At 46.7% G+C, this 23,249-nt stretch overlaps 1 protein-coding gene across 2 annotated transcripts in view; it reads right to left on the reverse strand.

Moving 5' to 3' along the window:
• LOC120829428 (MICOS complex subunit mic25a) overlaps window positions 1-23,249 on the reverse strand; it is a 49,040-nt gene that overhangs the window by 21,107 nt on the left and 4,684 nt on the right. The window contains exons 5-7 of one of the 2 annotated variants that reach the window (XM_078085522.1): window positions 10,869-10,892; window positions 9,519-9,602; window positions 1,497-1,567 (exon numbers count right to left, since the gene is read on the reverse strand). In XM_078085522.1, the coding sequence (XP_077941648.1) occupies window positions 1,497-1,567; window positions 9,519-9,602; window positions 10,869-10,892 (179 nt within the window). The remainder of the gene's footprint in view (window positions 1-1,496; window positions 1,568-9,518; window positions 9,603-10,868; window positions 10,893-23,249) is intronic. The other variant, XM_040193507.2, reaches the window with a different exon arrangement.

Genomic DNA, 23,249 nt, shown 5'->3' on the forward strand with positions numbered 1-23,249 from the left:
TAAGTCAGAAATCTACCGGCTGAACTGATCATGGGACGAGAGGCCTTAAGATGTGGTTGGCTATAGCAGGTGGTTTTATTCAATGCAAAGCGGTTACTCTTAACAAATTAACAACGGCTCTGTTCTTTTGAAGAGCAGCTGCTGTAGCCACTGAAGTATTCAGGTACGCCTGAAATGCATCCAATCTGTTTCTCACGTCTTATTTCATTTAAGTGACACTACCGAATTCCCCCGCCGGTTGGGGCTCAGACTAGATTACAGAATGAATAAGGGACTAATCCAGGCCGCAAAGCCTGCAAAAGCAGTATATAATTGTCACCACACATCGCGCCATACAGGGAGCTAAGATGGTGTTATCTTTACACACACACACACACACACAAAGGAGAAGAGGATTATCAGTATTACTGTACAGTGTTCCCAGAGGTAAGATCACCTGCTTGTAGGCATTGCTTTAAATCGCCTTGTAGCGGGCGTCTTATTTTCCTAAACTGCTGATCACCACGTTCAGTCCCTTCAGATGAACACGGAGCGGGTGTGTTAACTACACGGTTGGCACAAAAAGCGCTGCGTATGAGTGAGTATCAGTGGGGCGACCCCAAGGTCGCAGTCAGCTATTCGAAGCAGACCAGAACACGCAAGTGGCTCTTAAATGGAGCGATTAAGGTTCATTGATGAGAGTTACAGACTACAGTAAAAACAAGTAAAAAGTGTTATTTGTAATTTGTTCAGATAATCGAACCTCAGGGGCATAAAATCTCCATTTAAACGTACATTTCGTAGTTTTTTTTTTATTGGCCAAAGAGTTTCGTAGTTTTGGGGGGAAATGGAAACGCAAAGAAGCCTGACGAGCCAGGAAACACAAACTGTCCGGCGATCAGACGGGTTTGCACACGAGCCAACAGTGCAGGCAGATTATCTCAACCATTTGGTGAGCAGGATGAAGCCCGGACAGCATCTTGATGTTTCATTCAGGAATGAGAATGAGTGCATGCAGAAGGGAGAGGCCGGTCAGCACAGCGTGACACGGCGCGACCCCTGACCTAAGAGCTCTACAAGCCCGAGGACGAATAAACAAGCGCTTACGTTATGTCGTCGTCCGTAAACACTGCCGTGGTTCTTGTTATTTGAAAACCCCCACCAGCGCCGGGGAGTCGAGGCCCGGGTGCGTTACAGGCTGCAGGGACAATAATTAGCTCCCTTTCCACTGACTGCGGCTCATTACTGCGAGGACGGGGAAGCAGGGTATGGTGAGATTTGGCTTAATGAAAGGAGCCAATTAAAACACTTATCACATTAGTCGGGTGTGCTTCAGAGAATGTCAGTATGTTCCTGGTTAAATATGTAGAAAAAACAGAGCAGATCACCATCTATCACTGCTCATTAGTCTGCTGTGGGTACGCTCACGTACGTGCGTGTCGGTGGCTACAGGGAATAATATCGGCTTACTTTTGGAACTGCAAATGAGTTGGTGAATGTGTGTTTGTGTCGCTCACCTCACGCTCGTTTCCGTCTTGGAGGCCGCTCGGTGGAATTCGTCCTTGCTCTGTTCGTATCGCTCCAAATTCTAAAAGGGCAACACAGGACGACATCGACACACAGCATTAGCACAGCAGCGTTTGGTCTGGGCCAATCATAGTTTTGGTAATTGAAATTGAGGCATTTTTGTATTTGTAGCTTTTATTTCTAGTTTCAGCTTAAAGCATCAGATTTTTGGTTGCAACTTTATTTGGAACACCAGTTTGTCCGCTTGCGTGTCCGTAAATTCAAGAAATGAGATGTAAAGGGTGTAAAAACCGTCTGACACACACACACACAATGTGAGAAACACAGAATAGCAAGAAATGTTCTGGTGGGGAACCAGTGAAGAAGGCATTAAGCTACAGCAATTTGTATCAAGTCAAAATAAAAAGGACCCGGAGGAACAACCGTGACAATGTTTGTTTGTTGTGGAAAATTATTTCGATTTTTGAATTTGCAGGTCTGGTACCTTGTGAAATAATTTAATGTATCTAACAAACTTTGATTGTTTTTTTCCCTGAAAGAAACATTTGTGTTAACTGTCCAATTAGGTTAGAATGCAAGAACATTTGAACTTTCCATGAAAATAGCACTCAAAATAGAAAAATAAAAAAATATAGGATACAATCCCTTTCTAAATAAATTATATTGAGACACATTCATATTTTGGAGCAATCCGTCCAATATTTGAAATAACATTGGTACAAAATATGAGGAAAGTGCTGGATTTTGAACTTGTTTTCTTCGATTTTCTCTTTAAATGTTTTGGTTTTTGTACAAGTTGAAATAAAACAGCTATTATTCCTCCAGCTGTGCATTTAAGGCTAATTTTTTACTATATTTCTATCCCTAACGCTAAGTGGAAGTGGATTTAATTCTGTTCTACAAAGACACAAATACCACCAATAAATCACAACACTACTTTTTTTGAATCCCGACCATCTGTGACTCCTACAAATCTAAACTCAAACTACCCTGCTGTACTAGAACAAACATGTTCTGTCTCGCAGTTCATTTCTTCATCTTCCTCTGCGTCAGCTTCCTCTCCTCCGCGTATTTCCATTTACTGCCTCTCGGTCTTGACGTGATAAACCTCTTTACGGAGTTCATAAACTCCCTCCCCTTTAAAAACATTACTTTCGCCCTACGGTGAACGCCACACTTCCCTGACACTCTTCCAGCGCTCACAGCAGGGAGGAAACGCCGCGTTGTCATTTCCTCCCCAGGAAAGCTTTGAGATTCCGGCCCCTTCTAGCGAAACTAAGGCTCGCCGGTAATGAGGAGCATTACTCTTTTTAAAGAATCGTGATTTCTGACTTCTGTAGCTTGCCCGGTGAGCCCCCCCCCCCAACGCCGAGCAGGCAGGCAGTGGTATTATGATAAAACAAGCAGCTAATCCGCAACAACTGCAGCCCTTCCTCTGTTGATCCTCCTGGCTTTGAGCTCCCAGCACCCAGAACCCACCCACCCCAATCCCAAATATTTAACTGGCAAACTGCACCAGCTGGGGATGGAAGGATGACTGGGGAGGGAAAGAAGGGAAAAGCTAGAAGGAAGATAAGGGGAGAATTTTTGTTTTTTTATAGAGGCAGCAGAAGGCAAAAGGAGGAGAATAAAGAGAGAGAGAGAGAGAGAGAGAGAGAGAGAGAGAGAGAGAGAGAGAGAGAGAGAGAGAGAGAGAGAGAGAGAGATTGGTGTTTGAGTACGAGAGCCGGGATTGAGCTCTGTGTAATTATTATGTAGAAAGGTTTGGACGGTACAAAGGGAGTTCTGCCCGTGACATATATACACAGCACTGCACATAAAGTGGCTGTTAAATCTGAATGTATTTGAAAGTTATTACGCGTCACAAAGCTACGTATGGCGCCTGATGGACAATTTAAATTTCACAAAGCGTTCCTCTCAGAGCGGGCAAACACGCCTGGCAGGTGACTGCCTGCGTTCGCAGCCATGATATCTGAATTATTAACGATAATGAGTGACTAACATGCACAGTTGTACCACACGGCGAAGCCAACTTTGAGCCACAAAGTGGATTGTGACTGCAGTAGTAAAAAAACGGGACGACTTTAAGTGTGGTTTTCTTTAGACCGATAAAAGGCACCGTTCGGTCCAAATGCCGGACGTGCCCACCGCTGATAAGACGTGCACTCGCTTAAGCAGAAGAAAGGAAACATGAAGAAAGAGCATTTACATTTTAATAACGTGGGTCCGCCGCACAGTGGCGGGTCTTGAGCGCGGCGCTGTTTTGGTGAAGGGGTTCTGTGAATATAGATCAGAGGAGGGGGGGGGACTGGATGCCGTCTTGATTCCGCTGTATTTCCCTTGCAAACGGGTAAATTATTTCACGAAGTGGCACTTTGGAGGGGCTTCAAAAGGGAATTTCAAGAACAACACTAGAACAGCGGGAAATGATTTCAAAAAGGTGGTGAAAGAATGGAAATGGCTCCGGCATAAAAAACGCCACGCTACGACGTTGTAACGCACCTCCATCATGCGTGTGCGGTTATGTTGTAGCAGCCCGGAGTCATCAGACAGGAGCGGCGTGGCGGCGCGCCCCACCTGAACAACGCCTTCGCCACACCAACAACCCGTTTGGATGAACCTCCCACCTGCGGCACCACAAGGTGGGCGAAGCCGCCGGCGTGGCCGGGCAATCTTCACGGGGTGCTGAGGGAAGGAAGGCTGAAAGCGTCTGAAACATGTGCACGAGCGCACCCTCATCATTGCTTTTGACGAATGAACACGGACGTGGGCCTGATCACACATTTGCATATCAATGCATCCGCCTGCTCCGCCACTTATTAGACCTGTCAGAGCTCCCAGCAAAAAGAATTGCTAAGGAGTGGCGCTCTTTTCGCACCGGCGAGGTTCTACGGCAACGGCAGAGCGACGCACATCTGGGGCTATTTGTGGCATCTTGATCCGTTGTTCACCTGCAGCGGTGAGATGGCATCAATCAGCGTAGAACGTGAGACATGTGATCAATGCTGGAGCACGTGGCGCTCGTGTTGAAACAAGGCAGGGAGGGACAAAGACTGTTCCGTATCGAATTGAACGAATAAATCAGTAGGTGAGTAAATGGAAATGTACAGATTCGCTATTAAACAAACGAACACGAGATGAAAGCAGCTGCTCCTTGTAATACAGCAAACGATAAACAGGAAAACATCCATAAGCGTTGGGGGAACTTCAGCTCAAAGCCCAGGGAAAATTCTCCTTTTTTACATATATACAAACAAACAGGTAACGGTGTATTGTTTCAAAGCTGAACATCAAAATCAACAATAGGCTGCAGGAGAGGATGAGGAAAAGGAGGACATTAATAATGTTGACTATGGATAACACAACATATCAGCGTATTCATCTTCCTCCATCCCCCAGCCTTCTTCTTTTTTTCTCTACTCTTCCCGAATCTTCAAACGTATTATCCTTCCCGCGCTGCGGCGCTTATCTACTCCATTTTGCCACGTGTGACGAAGATAAGGGTTGAAGTATCCCGCTTAAGGACAATATCTACACATTTATACGCCACGCGGATCGACTGATTGTCGGCGTTTGGTTCTGCTGAACCGCCGCCACTCAATTCCAGAGGCGTTGACTATTTGGCCACCTGCAGCCTCTAAGTGCCGGTTTCCTTCATTATGTCCCCTCTCAGTCCCCAGGGAGAAAACCCCTGCGCGTGGCAGAAAAGGGAAAAAAAAGAACGAACAATGGCGCCACTACGGAGAAACAACTATTATTACCGTCGCTTTGGTAACAGCGGGGGTTTGGGGGGGGGGGGATTTATCAAGAGGCCGTTGAGACTTGCAAAATGTTACCACACTTGCGTTTGAGTCGAGAAAAAAAAATAAAATAAAAAAGAAGTGAACAAGCTCGTTAGGCGTGAAAAGGCGGCAACAGCTGTGCTTCACCGCCATCAGCCCGGATTGTTGCTCCCTCTTAAAGGCGATGATTGCAGCCGTTCGCCCCAGCTGTCTACACAGGCTGACTCGGACCCTGCAGCTACGGGGGGGGGGGCTGTGCTATCGGGACTGGAATTACGCGCCGTGACCTACGGGTGCACGCAAACATACGGACACTTGTCAAAGCAGATAAAAGTCCAGATCTTTTCCTTTTAAGTGGGTGGCCGAAAAAATCTCTCTCTCGTTTTCTATCCTCCTCCAACCTCTTGGTTTGACCGGTGAGTGGCTGCGATGTTTCCCCCGAACACAGTGAAATGACTTCTGACCCGTGTTGGTGTGTGAACTTTGTCTTCTGTCACACTGCGGAGGCCCAGATGAACACACATCCATCTGTTTGAGCATTGCTCCGTGTACGTCTTACTCCCCGTGGCCATCGCGGGGTCACACAACACCACCTGGCCGGCTAATCCTTAACTTAACGTTGGATGGGACCCCACGGCACAACGTGCAGTAAAAACGACGTCCCGGGGGCCTGGAATCTGCGCGCTCTATGCGCCTCGGTTTTATACTCGGCAGATGTCTTTGCCTTTGAGCAACGACTGGCCATTTTCTCTTTTACCAGTATTTATACAATGCTAAGTTAACCTGCCTCAACTTTTCCGATGAATTGCATTTTTAATTAGGTGTTATTGACACCGTTTGCTCTCTCAGCACTTTACGCGCTGTTGAGAGGCAATAGATACGCACCGATTTCACGTATATCACGTTTAATTAGTTAGTCATCTGCCCAGATGCTGTTGAGCCCAACCACCTGGAACTTATCAAAGATTAAAAGTTGAAATACAATATAAAACATGCGTTCTCCTGCCAAAAAGCAATGTCCTTTTGAGGAATATTAAAAGTAATTCAGGAATATTCATCTTCACACCTTGAGAGGTTTAATTAAATGATCTTGTTGACTGTTTAACACGGTTGGGGAGTGAACACAGGTCCATTTTCTGTTGCCAAGGCAAAAATAATGAGGCAACTTAGAATAGAAGCCACACTTTAGTATTGTTAACTTATTAGGAAACTCATATCTTCATCTCCAGACGGGAGCAGCCTGAGTGAAAATATTGCTAACAAGCTAAACTAATAAGCAGATTCAAGGCAGCACGTTGAGCGGGCAGCTTTTCACAGGATGAAAGCGTTAAACTTTGACTCGGCCTACAGGGGGTGTATTCATTTCCATGAGAAATGCAACACAGCAGAAAGTTTTTTAAACGGAAAAACTGTACTAAAATATATACACACACACACACACACACACACACACACACACACACACACACACACACACACACACACACACACACACACACACACACACACACACACTCTCTTGAGTTCTTGAGGGCCTTGAACACGCACACGGTTTGTTGGCACTGTGTGTATACCTTATTACATTGTTATGTGTATGGTATTGTAAATAAGTCTCGTTCCTCTTTTGACCAGAAAAAAAAGTTACTGCCATTGGCAATATTTGGTGTGTGTGTGTGCGGCAGATATTTCCGGTGCACTACGTGGGGCTCCCCTGCTGACAGTGTGTCAAACAACCTGTCAGGCCTGGAGGGGGATTATTACCTCCTTCTGTACGCTGCATTTCCACCAGCGTCACAAGCGACACCTAACTGCGAGAGAGCGCGACAGACAGCGAGGGGAAGAGACGCGAGGAATCAGGAAGATCGTTTCAGGTGCTTCTGAAATTAACCGGAGCCACATACGCCCACTTCAAAGAAATGAGACTACCGCTTTCACCATGGGGGACAGGAAACGCTGAGAAATCGGAGATCCATTTTGATGTCATTTGATGGATCGCTCTAATATGACTCATCAACTCATCGGCCGTCCCGACGTTCACAGGGAATGCAACTCAGACCCACCGGGTTGAATCTCCCAAGCCGGCTGCGCGGAGCCCCCCCCCCCCCTCCTCCATCGGGAGGTGGAGAAACCGTAGTTTTGGTTCACTGTGACGCTGTGCCAGGTGTAAACCACAGTGCAGGTTATTGACGGTAAACACGTCCCTTTACGCTCAAGTTCATTTGCCTTGTTCTAAACGACATCCCGCGCAGCCCTGGACTGCATCTAAACGTGTCATAAGTTATTTCGATACATCCCTAACCAGCTCATATGTTAATGCCGAGGGCGGGACAACATCAACATACAGTAAGCCGAGCTCAGTTTGGAGAATCGAAAACCCCGATCGGCCCCAAACACTTGGAGCGGGCAAAAACTGAGGCATTATGTGGCTTCTGGTGGCGTCTGACAGACACACTGAGTCGGCATGAAATTACCCCCAGTTACTTATACAGTGTGCATGAAAAACACACACAAACAGAGGTCTATCGACAAACATCCTAAACCCAACGGCAAACACAGCTTGTTCGCCCGTATGTCAGCCTGCCAGTCTTCTGCTCCCTCTGCAAACCCAACCTGCTACTAATGAGAGCAGCGCAAATAGAGAGGCATCTGACACCGAGGCCTGTGTGCGCGCTTCAAATGTGGGTAGTGACGATGCATGGAGGTAGAATTTGAATGCACATTTGATGCTACGGTGATGTCAGCCCAGTGTGTGCTTGCCCGTCATCGAAGGAATCGTGGAGGGTGGAACTCTATCCTCGTATGGTGGCTTATGGCCCAGGCTGCACACAACCCCCACTGACACGCACACCATTCATGCAAAACTCGGTTTTACAGCAGCCTCAGGAATTAACAAATGACGCAATAAGAGAGAAGTCTACACTGAGAAGAAGAACACATGAACCACAGGGCGCGACTCTGCAGCAATGGTACTCACAACCGTCCCATGGCGGGGCAGATTTTATTCTGCCACGGGGAGCAGTACCTGATACTCAGATTTCACACATAACGTCCAGTAAAAGGTCTTGTGCATCCGAGCACTTCCTCCAGAGAGCCCGCGTAAAGGTCCGTCGTGTGAGGCGGAGACTCGACCGCTTCTACACCTTTTTTCTGCCGGCTAAAAACGCAGGCAGACGGAAGGGGATGGAAGGGCTCGTGAGAGCTCGGGCTGGCTAAATAAAAAAAAAATGGCCCAGTCCTTCTGGAATGACATTTGCTCTTCTCTGCTGCTCTCGTGCACCCGTGCCAGCTATAGTTTAGCTTTCCGTTAGACAGAAGAAGTGGATTAAGGAAAAACAAAAAGGGGAAGAAAGCGTGGTAAATTCTCACTGTGTTAAAGCTGGGCAAAATATATTTTTGAGCCTCCTATATATAGTAAGAATGTATTCAGCCACAAGACAAAGCAAGTATTTAAGTTTAACAGTTGCTGGTCGACCACTTCTGCACTTTAGTTTAGTTTGTGTAACTTTTTATTGGTTAGAAAGGTTTTGCTTGGCTACAAACAAACCGGCCGAGGCAGCGGCAGACCACCAACTCCCGGGATCTGCCAGGGGAAATAATGTTGTTGTCAAAGGAGCCTTAGATTCAGTAACAGTTTCAGAGGTCTGACGGCTCGTTCTAAAAATAGCCCACACTTAAAAGTTGGAATGATTTATTCGGCGAGGCCGCTCGCTCAGGTGGCTGCAAGGTGTTTCCCTGCTGGCCTCCACCGATTACGGGCGAGTACCCGGTACAGCCCCACTTTGAGTAATCCAAAGGACCCCTTCAGTGTGGCCGTCCCCTTCCCCCGCTCGCCCCCCTCACGGTTTGTGTTGCTCTTCTGCAGGTGTGCTGGACCAGAGTCAGACGGGCGATGCCACAATGAGAGTTACAACACACACACACACCAGTATTGTTCACCCACTTCCTGTCGTTGTGTGGCGGCTGAGTGAACACAAGTGCTGTGTGTGAGTGCTGCGTGCCTGTTTTTTGTGCCTGTACTGCAAAATAGTGTGAATGTTTGTTTGGTGGCTCTTTATTTATTTATTTGTATGTCGAAAAGTGAAGTCTGTCAAAGTGTACAGACATTGTGTAGGTCTGTAGGCTTGGATAGTACAGTACGAGCAACTTTGGCAATCTGCAAAGGTCTCCAATGAAGTCTTGGAAAGCGCCTGCGTGTGCGTGTGTGTGTGTGTGTGTATATAAATGTTGTACCTTCTTCTCCAGCTGTGCCAGCTGCTCCTTGTAGAAGGCTTCCAATGCTTTCAGCCGTAGATCTTTCTTCTGTAGCTGCTCGGCCTGCAAGAGAGGACACACACACACACACACACAGTTGTGAGGAGGATTAACAATGTTTACTTACGAGAAAGTGGTGGACTAATAAAGGATGTGGTGTATTGGTGACGTTGGTATTTTAAATGCATCTTGGTCAATACCCCTGTTCGGTGTTACCCCCTATGTTTAAAGCTTTTTGGGGGGCTCAGGACACATGGACGGACACAGACGCTCTAAAAAAAGACATGCACATAAATGGGTGTGTGAAAGCAGGCTGACAACAGGCTCATATGCCAACAGAAGATAACAAAACAAAAAAGAAAAAGAAAGCATGTTCCGGCGAACCACGCTGTAGAAAGAAATGAAGGGGAGGAGCCTAAACAAGGCGCAGAGAGAACTAAGAGGGAAATATTATAGCTGGAAGTAAGAAAGGGATTATAAAAAGTATTCTTTTCTCATTAGCCATAATATATGCTCCACTTTTACTTGACCTCCTCTGTCAAAAAGGGGTCGAGAGTCGACGGCACAAATACTTCACTTATTGTCTTGTTAGCGACCGCAAACAGAATTTGCTTCATTGAACATTGAATGAACTGACGTGAAAGTCATTAGAACAAACTAGCAGGGAGAGAACGACACGTACGGGGAAAAGAGAAAAGAAGGAAGCTGGAAGGGCCGCTGTGGCTCGGCCGGTCGCCATCATTACACAGTAGCCCGATTGCAATTAGCTTTGGATGCCACAATTAAGACACATTCAAGCGAATGTTGGCAAAAACCTAAATGAGCAGAAATGAGAGTTGGTATATACTCATTGAATGGGTGGACAAAGTGTCTACCTGAGTATCAGCAGAAACACATGAGACTATTTGTAATCAGAAGCTAAATGATCCTCCTAAAAAGGGAGAACAAGTATGTTTGACATCTCTGAAAAGGAAAGTTCTCCAGTTGTTATTTTCCACATTGACCATGGACGCAGATCACAGGATGCTGCCAGTGTCAGACATTACGCATTATGCAACATTGTGAAAATTTTAAGATGAATATGCATGAAGGACATGGAAAATTGGGGGAAAGTGGGACTGACCTATATGGAATATAAGAGGTTAACAGTGGGAGGAAGGGATGGACTTATTTGGATTGGCGGGCAGATGGGAGCATTAAACCAGGAGACATGACGAGGCAGACGGGAGTGGAAAGATTCTAATGTATGAGAGATTGTTGAGATTCACGCAACACTAAGAAAGTGGGGACATGGAAGCAATGGAAAGAAGAGGTTAAGATGAAGCTTACCATCACACTTATGTCATCTGCAGACTAGAGGAGTTGGAATAAAATAGTATAGAAAGGAGGAGGAGAAGAGGGGGGGGGGGGCGGGGGGGGGCAAAGCAAGAGAGGAGCGCACACTTAGTAAGGATCCGTGTTTGGGTTAGGGCTACTTAATGGTGAGGATTTTAATTACAGCAAAATACAAACGCTGCCATTTAATTCAATGAATCGCATTACTGTTTAGAGGTAAAAGAGAACAAAATTATAAGGTTATTGTGTACAACGATTCCGAAAAAGAATTTTGTGTCACTGAAATTTCAGTAGTTTCTCAAACTACAAACATTTTTCTGAGGAACCCCTGTAATTGAGTAATCAAGCAACTGTTGTTGGGTCGGACTAGCTAACAAGAGGTAACATTGATGATCACAGTATACCCTGATGAGGAGAACCTGTCTGACGTTGCTGATGCAACACTGGGCCAACTCCTTTTAGTCAAGATAACATTAGTAATGTTGATGTGCGACTGTAGACAATGTGACGTGTTCCTGACAACGTACTGCTCACATGCTCATGTTACCTTCAAACGTCAGTGTAACATTTTGCTTGGTCATTGTTTTCAAGAAAACCTGGAGTGACATTTTTGACCAAATAGTGGTTGGGTGGTTGATTGTGAATGTGAAATAGTATAATAAAAGTGAGGAAAATGCTCTGCTATGCTTTGAATAACAACAACCAGTATCTCACTGCTTAGAATTCTCCTGCAATTGAAATGTTCTTCCTTCTCCAGAATGTACGATGTGCCAATATTTTTCCATCTCTAAAAGACGGACAGTGAACGAGGTTTCCTTCTTCAGCAAAGTGTCCGGTTCAAGTCTCAAGTCTCCATTTGACGACACGTTGCATTTACTGAGAGCCGACAGCGTTGCAAACAAGTCGCACCCACTCTCCTCTCAGAGCGCCAAACATGCGCCTTAAGTAACAACAGGCAAAGCACATTCTTGACAGACCATTAACCGACAGGTCAGTCCTACATGTGACCACGTCTGTTCCCCCAATGAGCGCACGCGACGCCCCGAACCCGAGTTGAGAAACTCACACACTCCCCACAACGAACCACGACGCCAGCGGTTTCATGCGTTTTCTGCGTTCACGCGAATCACAGCCCGATGCGTCTGCCCCGTTTCAAAATACGCACTCGCACAACCGCCGCGCGCGCTGCGCTGTCCGCGGCGTGGCCGAGGCGACGGGGTCATCGACCCGGCGACTCAACCCTCGCGCCTTACCGAAGCGAGTGCCCCGGCGTTTAAGCCTGCGTGGACGACGTCGTCCGCTCTCGTTGCCACGACAGCACAAAAGGGTGCTTGGCGCGGTCGCGTCAGTGGAGGTTGCCTCAGAGCGGCGCCCTGCTGCACTGCGCCAAAGCGTGTGGCGCTGAAACGAATCAACAGTAGGGGAACCTTCCCGTTAGTTGCTACGGATGCAGCCGACAGCAGACGGGTGCGTTTGTCACAGCATGTAAAAAGCAGGAAGAATAACTGCAGAGCACCTCGGAGATTGACAGCCTGTCAGACGCGATCTGAACCGCCCTAATGAACTGAATCTCACACATTCTGCCACACCGGGGGGAAAAATAAATAAATTATTGCCAGTCAGTGTTTCTGCGACCGAATTGGGCGCCCGAGAACTTCGGCGGCGGCATCGTGGACGCAGGGAGGGAAGCGTCTCCGAGCACGTACGCGCAGCGGGGGGAGAGATTCATCATAATTATCAGGGCCGCTGAACGGCGAATCAAATCAGAGTCCGTCGTCTGCATTCCATAAACAGACATTAACTGAGGGGAGACAAAAGAGCGTGGAGAGAGGCGGGAGGGGGGGGTCTGATGTGAGAGATACTCCCACTGCATGGCGAGAGCCGCAGCTGGTGCGCGTCAATGGGAGGGGTGGGGAGTGGGAGGCTGTTCAGGTTCATTTAAAACGTTAGACTAGAATCTTTTGGCGAGGATTAAGCAGAAACGGATTTTAATTTGAAAACACACAGCGCTCTCCTTGCGATCTGTGTCTGCGTTTTAATTTGCAGTCAGAGATGAAACGGCGAGTGAATCGGAGGAGTCCTCTGGTCTCCCTCCAGGGACCCGCGGGTCTGCGGTGGATAAAAGCCGGCCAGCCGTGACGCGCTGAGGCTCACGTGCCGACTCGCGCCAATGTTTGCGTAGTCTGTCTCTCTATTGGGGAAACTTGGTCATTTATTTGTTCGGTTCTTTTCTGTCCTCATCAATGTGTGAGTCCATCTGTAATTCTGCTTCGCATTAATGCAGCAAAAAAAAGAAGCGAAAACAGTCTCCGCTTTCATTTAAACTGAAAACGCCTGCAGCCGAGTACGAGAAAAGCAGAGCCATCCAACTCTAAATATCAGGAATCAGGAATTTATTTATTTATTACCAAATATCATTATTATTATTGCTCTTATTATTATTAGTAGTAGTATATACAAAATAGGTAAGGCATACTTGGAATTTGACTCGGCGGTTGGTGCCGAACATCAGACAGTAAGACAATGCCATGACAAATTTACAGATTTACAATTTGACTTTACGGTATAAAATAAAATATAAGGCGGGAGGGATATAGAATAAACAATTTAAAAATAAAAGGATAAAAAGGAATTTAAATGAACAAATAAAAAAATAAAGGGCACCAACGAACAGATAACCATACTCTACACAACTGTGTTGTGGGTGTAAGAGAAAGTGACAGGTGTGTGTGCAGGTGTGAAGGGGGTGACCAGTGGGGGACCCGGGCTCTGTTGATGAGCAGAAATATGCCTTCAGTCCATTTGATCCTCGTGCATCTCAAAGAGACGCTCGTTCGATTGACTCCACACTCGGCGTGTGTCGTGCCGAGGATCCCTCGTAGCGCTTTATTGAGCTTGGAGCCATTTGGATGCGTAACAGATTGAATATTAGTACAATTACACTAAATTAGCAAATAGCAGTCCTTAGCATGTCGGCTCATCGACTGCGGTTTACTACTGGTGCTGGATTGTTGGAACGTTAAAACTAAACCCTTCACTGCGCTGCAGCCAGGCAACGTGCTGTGCGTTATGGGCACGCGGTCTACTCGCATTCTTGTTTCACATAAAAGAAACCAAACCTCTTAAATCATCGACTGCGTCAAAAATCGGCAGAATATAAACCGCGTGATGAAGTACGGTGTGAGCGTTTATTTACAGCTTTTGGTCCTTGGCTGTTTATGATCATCCTGGTACTAACAAAAGTACATACGTTCTATGACTAATCCGACCGTGGATTCCAAAGCCAACCTACTAAAGGTGCAGCAGCAGTAAAGGTTTCACTAGTGCAAAAAAACGGTTTCATCCAAGAAGCAGCAGCTTCATACACACCTCAGTCCTTGAGCTTGCATACAAAATATTAATTTAATGGAGATCCACAAAGCAAGGGGAAATTATTCATATATTAATCACGGTGCTTTTATATGTAATACATTTTTAAAAATAGTGTCGCCCAAAAGTCGGCCAGCTGTTTTAAGAGGTGACATTTTATTTTCTTTTTTTACTTCCAGGTGCCATGCAGGATGTCCAACTCATACTCCTCTGGAGCACCTTAAAATGCCTCTAACATGGATCCGATGACAACAATAAGACATAAAAACAAGCACACACGTGTAAGAAAAGTAAACAAGTAGAAGAATATCTTCAGTTATTAAGAAGGTGCATGATGGGAAACGACGGCGTGTACGCCGTGAGCTATACAGGAGATTAGCTTACAAACGTATTATCTCGCCGTCTTCCAGCTCGGGGCTCCTTCTGCATGCAAACCCATTCAGTACACAGCTAGAGGTGTGAAGCGTCTACTTACAGTGATGGGGAGATGAGCTAAAAATGAGGAGGGGGAAACGGGAGAGAAAGCTATGAAACAAACACCACAAATTATTAAAGTGAGACGTGCGCTCTTGGGGGAATCTCGCAGCAGAATACAGATGCAGCAGGCGTGCGTTTTCTACGCAGGTCCGCTTGTTAACTGGAGAAACTCGTGTTTTAAAGATAATCCAATAGCAGTGCCATGAGGCAGACTCTTTTTTGTGAGAAAACATGGTTCTGAATACGCAGACGGACCATGGGTCATAGGAGGGGGGTGCAATACAAATGTTATTGCAATTTAGTTTTTATAGCAGTACTTAAAAAATGACAGTGAGCAATCCACGTCTTTTAAATATTGAATTTTGCGTATAACAATAGAATATTGTAATCGTTGCCGAGCACTAAAAGAAACATGAGGGAAGTTGTTAAATATGTAAGTGGTTGTAATGCAGTAGGCTTTATGTATGTAACCCTAAGCAGAAAACTTCTACCCGGAGAAAAGGAATGGATTCGTCTGGGAGTTGAAGTTGAGGCAAAGTAAAATCATATGAAATCAACATATTGTCAGGTCATTTTCAATAAAGAGATCAGACCTCGATGCCAACAAGCCCGAAACGCTCCCAGATGGCGAGGAACGAAAGCAGAGAAAAATCCTTTCCCATTAACACATATTTTCAAGACAACGGGCGACTTCTGTTCTACGTCAACTCTCCGATCATTAAAGAAATAAGATCAGCAGCATCAAAGCTGTACAATGAATGAAATAACTGCAAATCAAAGTCTCATCTGACCACAATCTGGTGAGTGAAAACCTTAAATCCCATTGTTGAACCATTTGAACTGAAAGTGTAACAACATCTTCTTTGGTGGGGAGGTTGGTGGGGACAACAGATGGCGGCTGTCTGAGCTGTCGCGAGTGTGTCCGCCGGTTAGACGCCACAGTGATACCAGCAGCGGAGGGGGCCGCCGCCCCCTGATCCGGTACAGAAGGAGGACGTGAAGAGCGCATCCGAGGTCGGCACGGTCCACCGACGCAACACATGGGCCCGGAGCCGCCGGGGGGAGGTGTGCCTGGGATGAGGAACGTACACTTGTGCGTCTCGTCCCCCCCCTCTTCCCCCCCCCCGAGGCACCGCGTGTGCTGTGTTGCCATCTGACAGCAGCAGCAGTCGGTCCTCCCATTCCCTCTCGTCCCTTATCTCTATTTACTCGGCTGCGTTTATTTAACACATCGCTCCCAGCGAGGCAATAAATTAGCACTCAATAATAATCTGCCTGATAATTACAGCAAGGCAGCTATACGCGGAGGGGGCTGGGGGGTGAAGGACAATAAGGGCCTCTGGTCCTTCTCCGTCTATTACTTTTGCTCTGACCGCTCCCCGTTTTGTGTGACACTGCCCCGCCCTTAAGTTTGAATGCGTTTCCGTATCTTCTAGATAACCAATATGTGGTCTAATGGGGTGAATCACATCACAACAATGCGACATGCACCATAAATGTGCATGTGCATGAGGCACTCATAAGTAATCTCTGCCATCGGCACATGAAGTGTGTCACTTCTGGTCTTACAGCCCCCCCAAGGATAACAATTATCAAAATTGCTTGTTTAGCAAGAGATATCAGATGTGGATCCTCAAGAGGACCAAACCCCTCCAGTCTGAAGCGCGTTAATGCATCTCATGTTGGTGCAAGGACCACAGTCCTGGGAAACGCCCCTTTTAAGATTGTGTGTGGGCAAATTTGACTCGTTCAAATATTGACTTATGTGAAAACAGCCAGTGGACTAGTTATTGTTGTTGTTGTAGACTTAAAAGAACCCTGATCTCATTTATAGAACAGTGCGTATGATCTGAGGAAGTGCACGTAGGCTTGCCAGGGCGGAAAATACCTTTTATGACTCTTTATTTACTCTTTAGTTTCATGTGCCTTTATCAACCCTCCATTTCAATGCACATTTTCTTGTATGCTATTCTATGTATTTATAGTCTGTTTAAGTACATACAATTGAACAGAACATGTATACAATTAAAAAGAAAACAGGTTTTGAATTCATGCAGTGAGACACTTACCGCTGCATTAAGCGTGAAAATCCATTGAAATCAAAGCAAAAGATCTCATTTAACTTGTTTTTCACTCATCTAAATGGCATAATAGCAGCATGTTACCATATGTCTGACTAGATAAGCAGTTAGAGTACACGATAAAACATTGAGCCATTCACCGGTTCATATGTACGGCTATAATGAAGCGCATCCCCATCTGCTTCCCTCCTATGCCCGTGTGTGTGTGTGTGTGTGTTCACGACCACAGCTGTTTCGCTCACACCCGTAACCAAAGTCTGAATGAGCGTGTAAGAGAGAGACGACTCGGTCGCTCAATCAGAGGAGAATCTCCGGCTGATTACACGGGTTCAGGTAAACACAAGTAAGACGGGTCCGTCCAATCAGAGCCAACATCTGCCCATCTCTCCAACGTTCCGGCAGGACTGCTCGACAAAACAGAGGAGGCGGACGAGGCGGACGAGGGGGACCCCCGGCACCATGTTGCTCGGTCCCCTCAGGGCGCCACCTGGGAACGAAACACTGGGGGTCTGGCTTTGCGTTTGGACGAGTGGTCTCTGCAGTGAGGTGCCGGTGGTATCGTTTAAAAGCAGTATTCCTGGGACGGGACGGGCGTCAGTGTGCTACAGATGTTGTTATGAAGTACTTCACATGATAACTACAATAAACCCCATGTGAAAAATGAGAGTGGAGATGTGGAAACCTGCAACTGCATCAACATGAATTAGTTATTCTTAGGCGGATAGCGCTGGTTCTTATGTGTGGAGATTGATATTTGGACAGTATCAACAAACCCAGGTATTTTATTTATGCCCAAAATACACCCGGTTTGTGTATTGATTTGTTTTTAGGCCTACAAATGAGCAAATCTGTTTTTCTGTTTGTGATTTAATACATGTGCTTGTTGCACATTTTATAGCTGTTTTGGTTTCAATTAAATACGAATAATCCTTGAAAAAGTTTGACGAAAATACGACAGCGTGTGTTTCTAATGCAGAAGACAAGACATTTTAGAAAATCTTTTTGTATTTTGTGGAGATTTGCATCAGGTACTAAGTTCCTTTAAAAGATGATGGGGAATGTTTCTCTGCTGATCACAGTGCCGTGAACTGAAGGAAGCGTCAGCATCCGCTGTCTCCGTCCCTCCTGCTTACGCGCACCGCTCACGGAGGGGGGGGGGGGGGGGGGGGCAGCTCGGATTCAAATTGAAACAAAAAAGATTTGACTTATGATTCACAGAAAGTGCGTTATTAAGCTAGTAGAGATATGCAAGCATATTTATTTCAATCAAAAACCCTAATAAATGCGCTTGACGTGCATTCAATTCCTTGGAGACTAAAATAATTTGAGCATTTCATTAAAATGTTTCCTGTCGCTGTGCTGCTCTGCAGCCAATTCGGAAGAATCAGGAATAATAAACCGAACATAAACGGTCACCGTGCGAGGAGAGATTAGGTAGATTACATCAACACGGGGAACCTGTGCAGTAACATTTGGGACTTTTCAACAAGAGAATGTTGATGAAGTGCATGATGGGTACAGAGAAACAGAAGAGAGGGAGAAGCTGCCACCTGAAAGTAAGATGGTTGGAGATAGGCTTTTATTTCCATCTAGTGTCACTTGGAGGAACTGCAAGCAGCCTTTCCACATCTGCCTTTAGGTAAAAATGGACATTTGAAAAAAATTAATGGTGCCAACGTGGAGAGGGAACTGAACTTTAACCTTTCGAACTTCAGTTCTTTACAGCTTTAACATGACTGTCTCACATCATTGCCCAGCTGTGGTTTACTGGACTATTACAAATGTACGGTGCTGCGTTGAGCATCACCTGAGAGCCTGAATGTCGACTTCACCACATCAACCTTCAAGCGAGACATTGTCTTTTTGGAAAGCCGGAGCCAAATGTTACTGCCCGGGTTGAAGGCTTCAGAGAGCTGAACGCTTTTCTAAGCTCTGCCAGGATCATCGAAAGCCGACCAACCTGCTTTTTTATGCTTCCTCAGCCACAGCTGTTTTCACACCAGCACCGATGCCTCACAGCAGGAAGGTCCTGAGTCTGAACCCACCCAGCACCTTCCTGCGTGCGCTCTGCGTGTTCCCCTGCGCTTTCAAAAGAATCAGAAGAGCGTGGGTGGCATTTTTGTATTAAGTGAAGGTCCGTCAGAGGAAATTAAAGGGCAGCTAATCAAAAAGACTTCCTAATTGTTCTGCAGAGAGAGAGAGAGACGCCGTATGCTAATTTGGCGCATAACCTTTGTACGCATTCAACAGGCACCAAAAGGCCATTAACACATTACAAAAAGAGTAAATCCCTTTTAGCCCTTCGGTTCGACGTGCTCCCTTTCTTTCCATTCTCCCGATCCCGTCTCTCATTCGGAAATTAATCTGCGGAAGATTTGCTGGTAACAAAAGACAATTCACAGAGCGCGGCGCGGTGGGCGAGGGCCTTGGCAGAGGGAGAGAGCGGGACGGGAAGACACTTCACCCAGACGAGGACAAAAGACCGGCGGAAACGGGTTGAGGGACCGGACAGGACGGAGGAAAGAGAAGCGCCGAATGCGGATGCCGGGCGCCATTGCTGCTTCTGCTCGGCGAGAGAGAAGAAAAAAGGAGGTGCCACAGGTGACTCGCAGTTTCTAAATAACAGGGTTATTTTTCTTTTGCCTGATGTTTGGATTTTATTTCTACCCCATGTTTTGGTTGTAGTCTCTCCTCCACCTCCCGCTACTCCTCCCCCTTTATTGTCCTCCTCACCTGTTGCCCCACTTTTCTTTTTCTCATCCTTTGCTGCCCCCCCCCGCCCCTCCCTTCTGTTCATTCTCCAAAGAGTGCTTAGAGGTCTTCTTGTGACCTTCTTGTAAAGCATATCTCCTTCCTCCTTGATCCTCGGGGGGATTGAGGACACTGCGTCCCTTCTCTCTGCTCTTCTGCCTCCCCCTGATCCTCTGGGAAAAATGCTAAAGACGACTTCTTCACCCCGCGGTTCGCTTCGTTGCCTCCGCCCCCCCCCCCACCCAGTGCTACAGGGAACGCGTCGTCTCCGCTTTGATTCGCCTTCATTGGCGGTGCCTCTCCATTCTTCATCCGAACCCTCCAATTTTCATGCTCACATCCTTCTGCGCTCTCGATCACTTAATCAGCGGTCTCTTCTCCTCGTCTTACTCACCCTTTTTGTCTCCCCTGCGATGTGCATTGGTGTCGGGGTGCAGGTTGGTTGGCTGTCTGCGCTTAGATGCCTTCAGCCATGCGTTTGAGTCACATGCCACCTTGCGCGCACCTTTTGGTCAGTCGGAATACTTTACCAAGATTTGACTTTGGAGCGCCAAGTGAGGACGCGGCTGGACGAGACAAAAACTAGAGGATAATATTTTATAAAAGAAATACATTATTATTAGTCTACTGAACAAGTAGATTCTTTGTAACCTGATGGCGAGTTTGTGTTCTCACTATAAGACGGCGCCTGCACTCAGCTGACCAAGTGGTTTCTAAGGGAACATCCTTACCAATGAAAATCGTACCCATTGTCTAGTTGTGTCCTCTTTATAGTTCTGAATCAGAGCCTTCATTGTTTAGGACAAGTTGAAAGATCAACCCTCTGTAAGACAGACATGACGCCGACTTGGATTCACACAAATATTAAGAATAAGAGTATGAAATAAAGTGCGTTACTTCCCCTCGGTTTACAGCTTCCGTGTGTGTGTGTGTATACACACACATAGAAAGCAATAGAGAGCAGCTCGTCCATGTCGAGACACAAATGACAGGCCATGACAGGCCATGAGGCTATTTAGTTTGAAGAAAAGAACAAGTCCAGACCTGTTGTGTAGGGAAAGTCACCTTAAAGGTCTTCTGCTGTGATGTGGCGCTACATAAAAAATATAATTAAACAAACTTGACCTTTAAAGGGGGCAAGCGCCGCCTAATATAATGGTAGGGCAAACATCGGAGTTAATGATGGGCTGTAAACATCTCAGTAATAACATGGGATTAACGCAGCAAATTTAGCGTACAGCGTTTGAAGCTTGACCCATAAGACGGGGGTCCGGCGTCCAACAATGAATTGCTTAGCAGACCTCCCAATAACATCTTAAAAATGATTGAGGAATCCTGCTGCCCTGCATTAGAGCACGACCAACCATACTGTGATCAACACGAAGCCTCGGTTTCAACGGAGTAACAATGAATACGGGCTAAAATATGCAATTCAATCGCTGGTTATTTTGTTCAGAACTAAATTGAGTTATCACAAGGAAACATCATGACCTCCATTGGCGATGGAAAATACATTTTACGAGGTGAAATGAGTTGCAAAAATGACTCGGGACTCAACAACGAGAGACCGGGGGAGAAAAACACAACAACCTTTAAAACGACCTCAATCTGCAAGGCACCTTGTGAAGAGACTACCAAACCAGACAACACCAGCTCCCTTAAGGCCAAAGGCTGGAGGAAGGTCTCCTTAAAAGCGTCTCCTCTGCTCTGAGGGTGGCTGTTCTTTGGGGCAGGGTTAGCTTCAAAGATAGGAAGTCTACGGTAAAGCGCCATGGTGACCCTGGAGGTGTTACCCTCCACTTAGCCAACAAAATCCCATCAAATACAAAGAGCCGTGGATGACGGGGACAAAAAATAAATAAATAAATAAAAACACACTCATTCGAGTTGGGAATGTGAGCAGATCTGCCCGCAAGTCAAGTGCGTATATGTATTCATAGATCAAGAAACAGTAATTGTAAAGAGCCCTCAGCATCGGGGCGTCTGGTCCTGCTCGACCGGTCATTCTGTCCGCGACGTCCCCCCAGCAGCAGCAGCAGCAGCTTTCCATTAGCGTCGGGAGTGTGCTGGAGCGGAGATAAGGCGGGCGCTAAAGCATGTCTGGGCGCGGTGAAGGAGGAGAGACGGGGGTGGGGGACCAGGCAGCGGTCAGCGTGTAAAACAAACTCTCCAGCTTCACCACGACTACACCTGGAAGCCCTGCGCCGCTCCTATCTGCAGCTCCAGGGAACTCTCAAGGTGCAATTTACTGCTCGCGCCGCACTGATAACACCGTCTCCCGGGCCGCGGGGAGAGAGTAATGGGCCGGGGTAGGAGAGACAGAGAGATGGAAGGACAGGAGTGGGTGAGAAGATGGGAGGAGAGCGGAGAGAGTAAAATGGGTAGGAGGAGGAGGATAAAGGATGTAAACGGTGGAGGGAGGAGGAGGAGGAGGATAAAGGATGTAAAAGGTGGAGGGAGGAGGAGGAGGATAAAGGATGTAATAGGTGGAGGGAGGAGGAGGAGGATAAAGGATGTAATAGGTGGAGGGAGGAGGAGGAGGATAAAGGATGTAAAAGGTGGAGGGAGGAGGAGGAGGATAAAGGATGTAAAAGGTGGAGGGAGGAGGAGGATAAAGGATGTAAAAGGTGGATGGAGGAGGAGGAGGATAAAGGATGTAAAAAGGTGGAAGGAGGAGGAGGAGGATAAAGGATGTAAAAGGTGGGAGGTGGAGGAGGAGGATAAATTATGTAAAAGGTGGAAGGAGGAGGAGGATAAATTATGTAAAAGGTGGAAGGAGGAGGAGGATAAAGGATGTAAAAGGTGGGAGGAGGAGGGGGATAAAGGATGTAAAAGGTGGGAGGAGGAGGAGGATGAAGGATGTAAAAGGTGGGAGGTGGAGGAGGAGGATAAATTATGTAAAAGGTGGAAGGAGGAGGAGGATAAAGGATGTAAAAGGTGGGAGGAGGAGGGGGATAAAGGATGTAAAAGGTGGGAGGAGGAGGGGGATAAAGGATGTAAAAGGTGGAAGGAGGAGGATAAAGGATGTAAAAGGTGGGAGGAGGAGGAGGATAAAGGATGTAAAAGGTGGGAGGAGGAGGAGGATAAAGGATGTAAAAGGTGGGAGGAGGAGGGGGAAGGCAGAAGCAGCATCGCTTCATGGAAAGTACAAATGTAATCCCAAGGCCCAATTAGTGTCAGCGCGCAACGCTGCAAGCTGGGATCAAACCGCCGGACTGATCAGGACTGACCCACCCTGTCGCTCACACAACGTGCCGGAGGCCTTTTGAACCCAGGGGTCATACTTCGGATTCATAGAACCGGCTTTGCAGCGAGTACCGTCACGGCCTTTTCCTCAGGCAGCGGCAAGCACAGCGGAGACGCCGCCGTTATTCCGGTGCTGACAGGGATCGTAGCTTTGTTTCTGAGCTTTGTTCACTGTGCTCACTGCTGGTGAATGCAACTGTTACATGTGGTATGACACACACTTTTTTTCCAATTTTTTAAATATAAATTAAAAAAAAAAAAAAAACTTTGACGACTACTGAGTGTGGGTTTTACAGCTGCCAGAGGAGCACATCTCCTTCACCGTTTGGAAAAGGTCAAAACAATCGCAATTCTCTCTCAAAGCATTGTGGGTTTGGGTGGATGTTTGCAACACAAGTGGTACTCATTTTAAAATCAAAGAGCTACTAGAATGTCCTGGCCACCCTTGACA

This window comes from Gasterosteus aculeatus, chromosome 2 (assembly GCF_964276395.1).
Source record: "Gasterosteus aculeatus chromosome 2, fGasAcu3.hap1.1, whole genome shotgun sequence".
Taxonomy (NCBI): Eukaryota; Metazoa; Chordata; class Actinopteri; order Perciformes; family Gasterosteidae; genus Gasterosteus; species Gasterosteus aculeatus.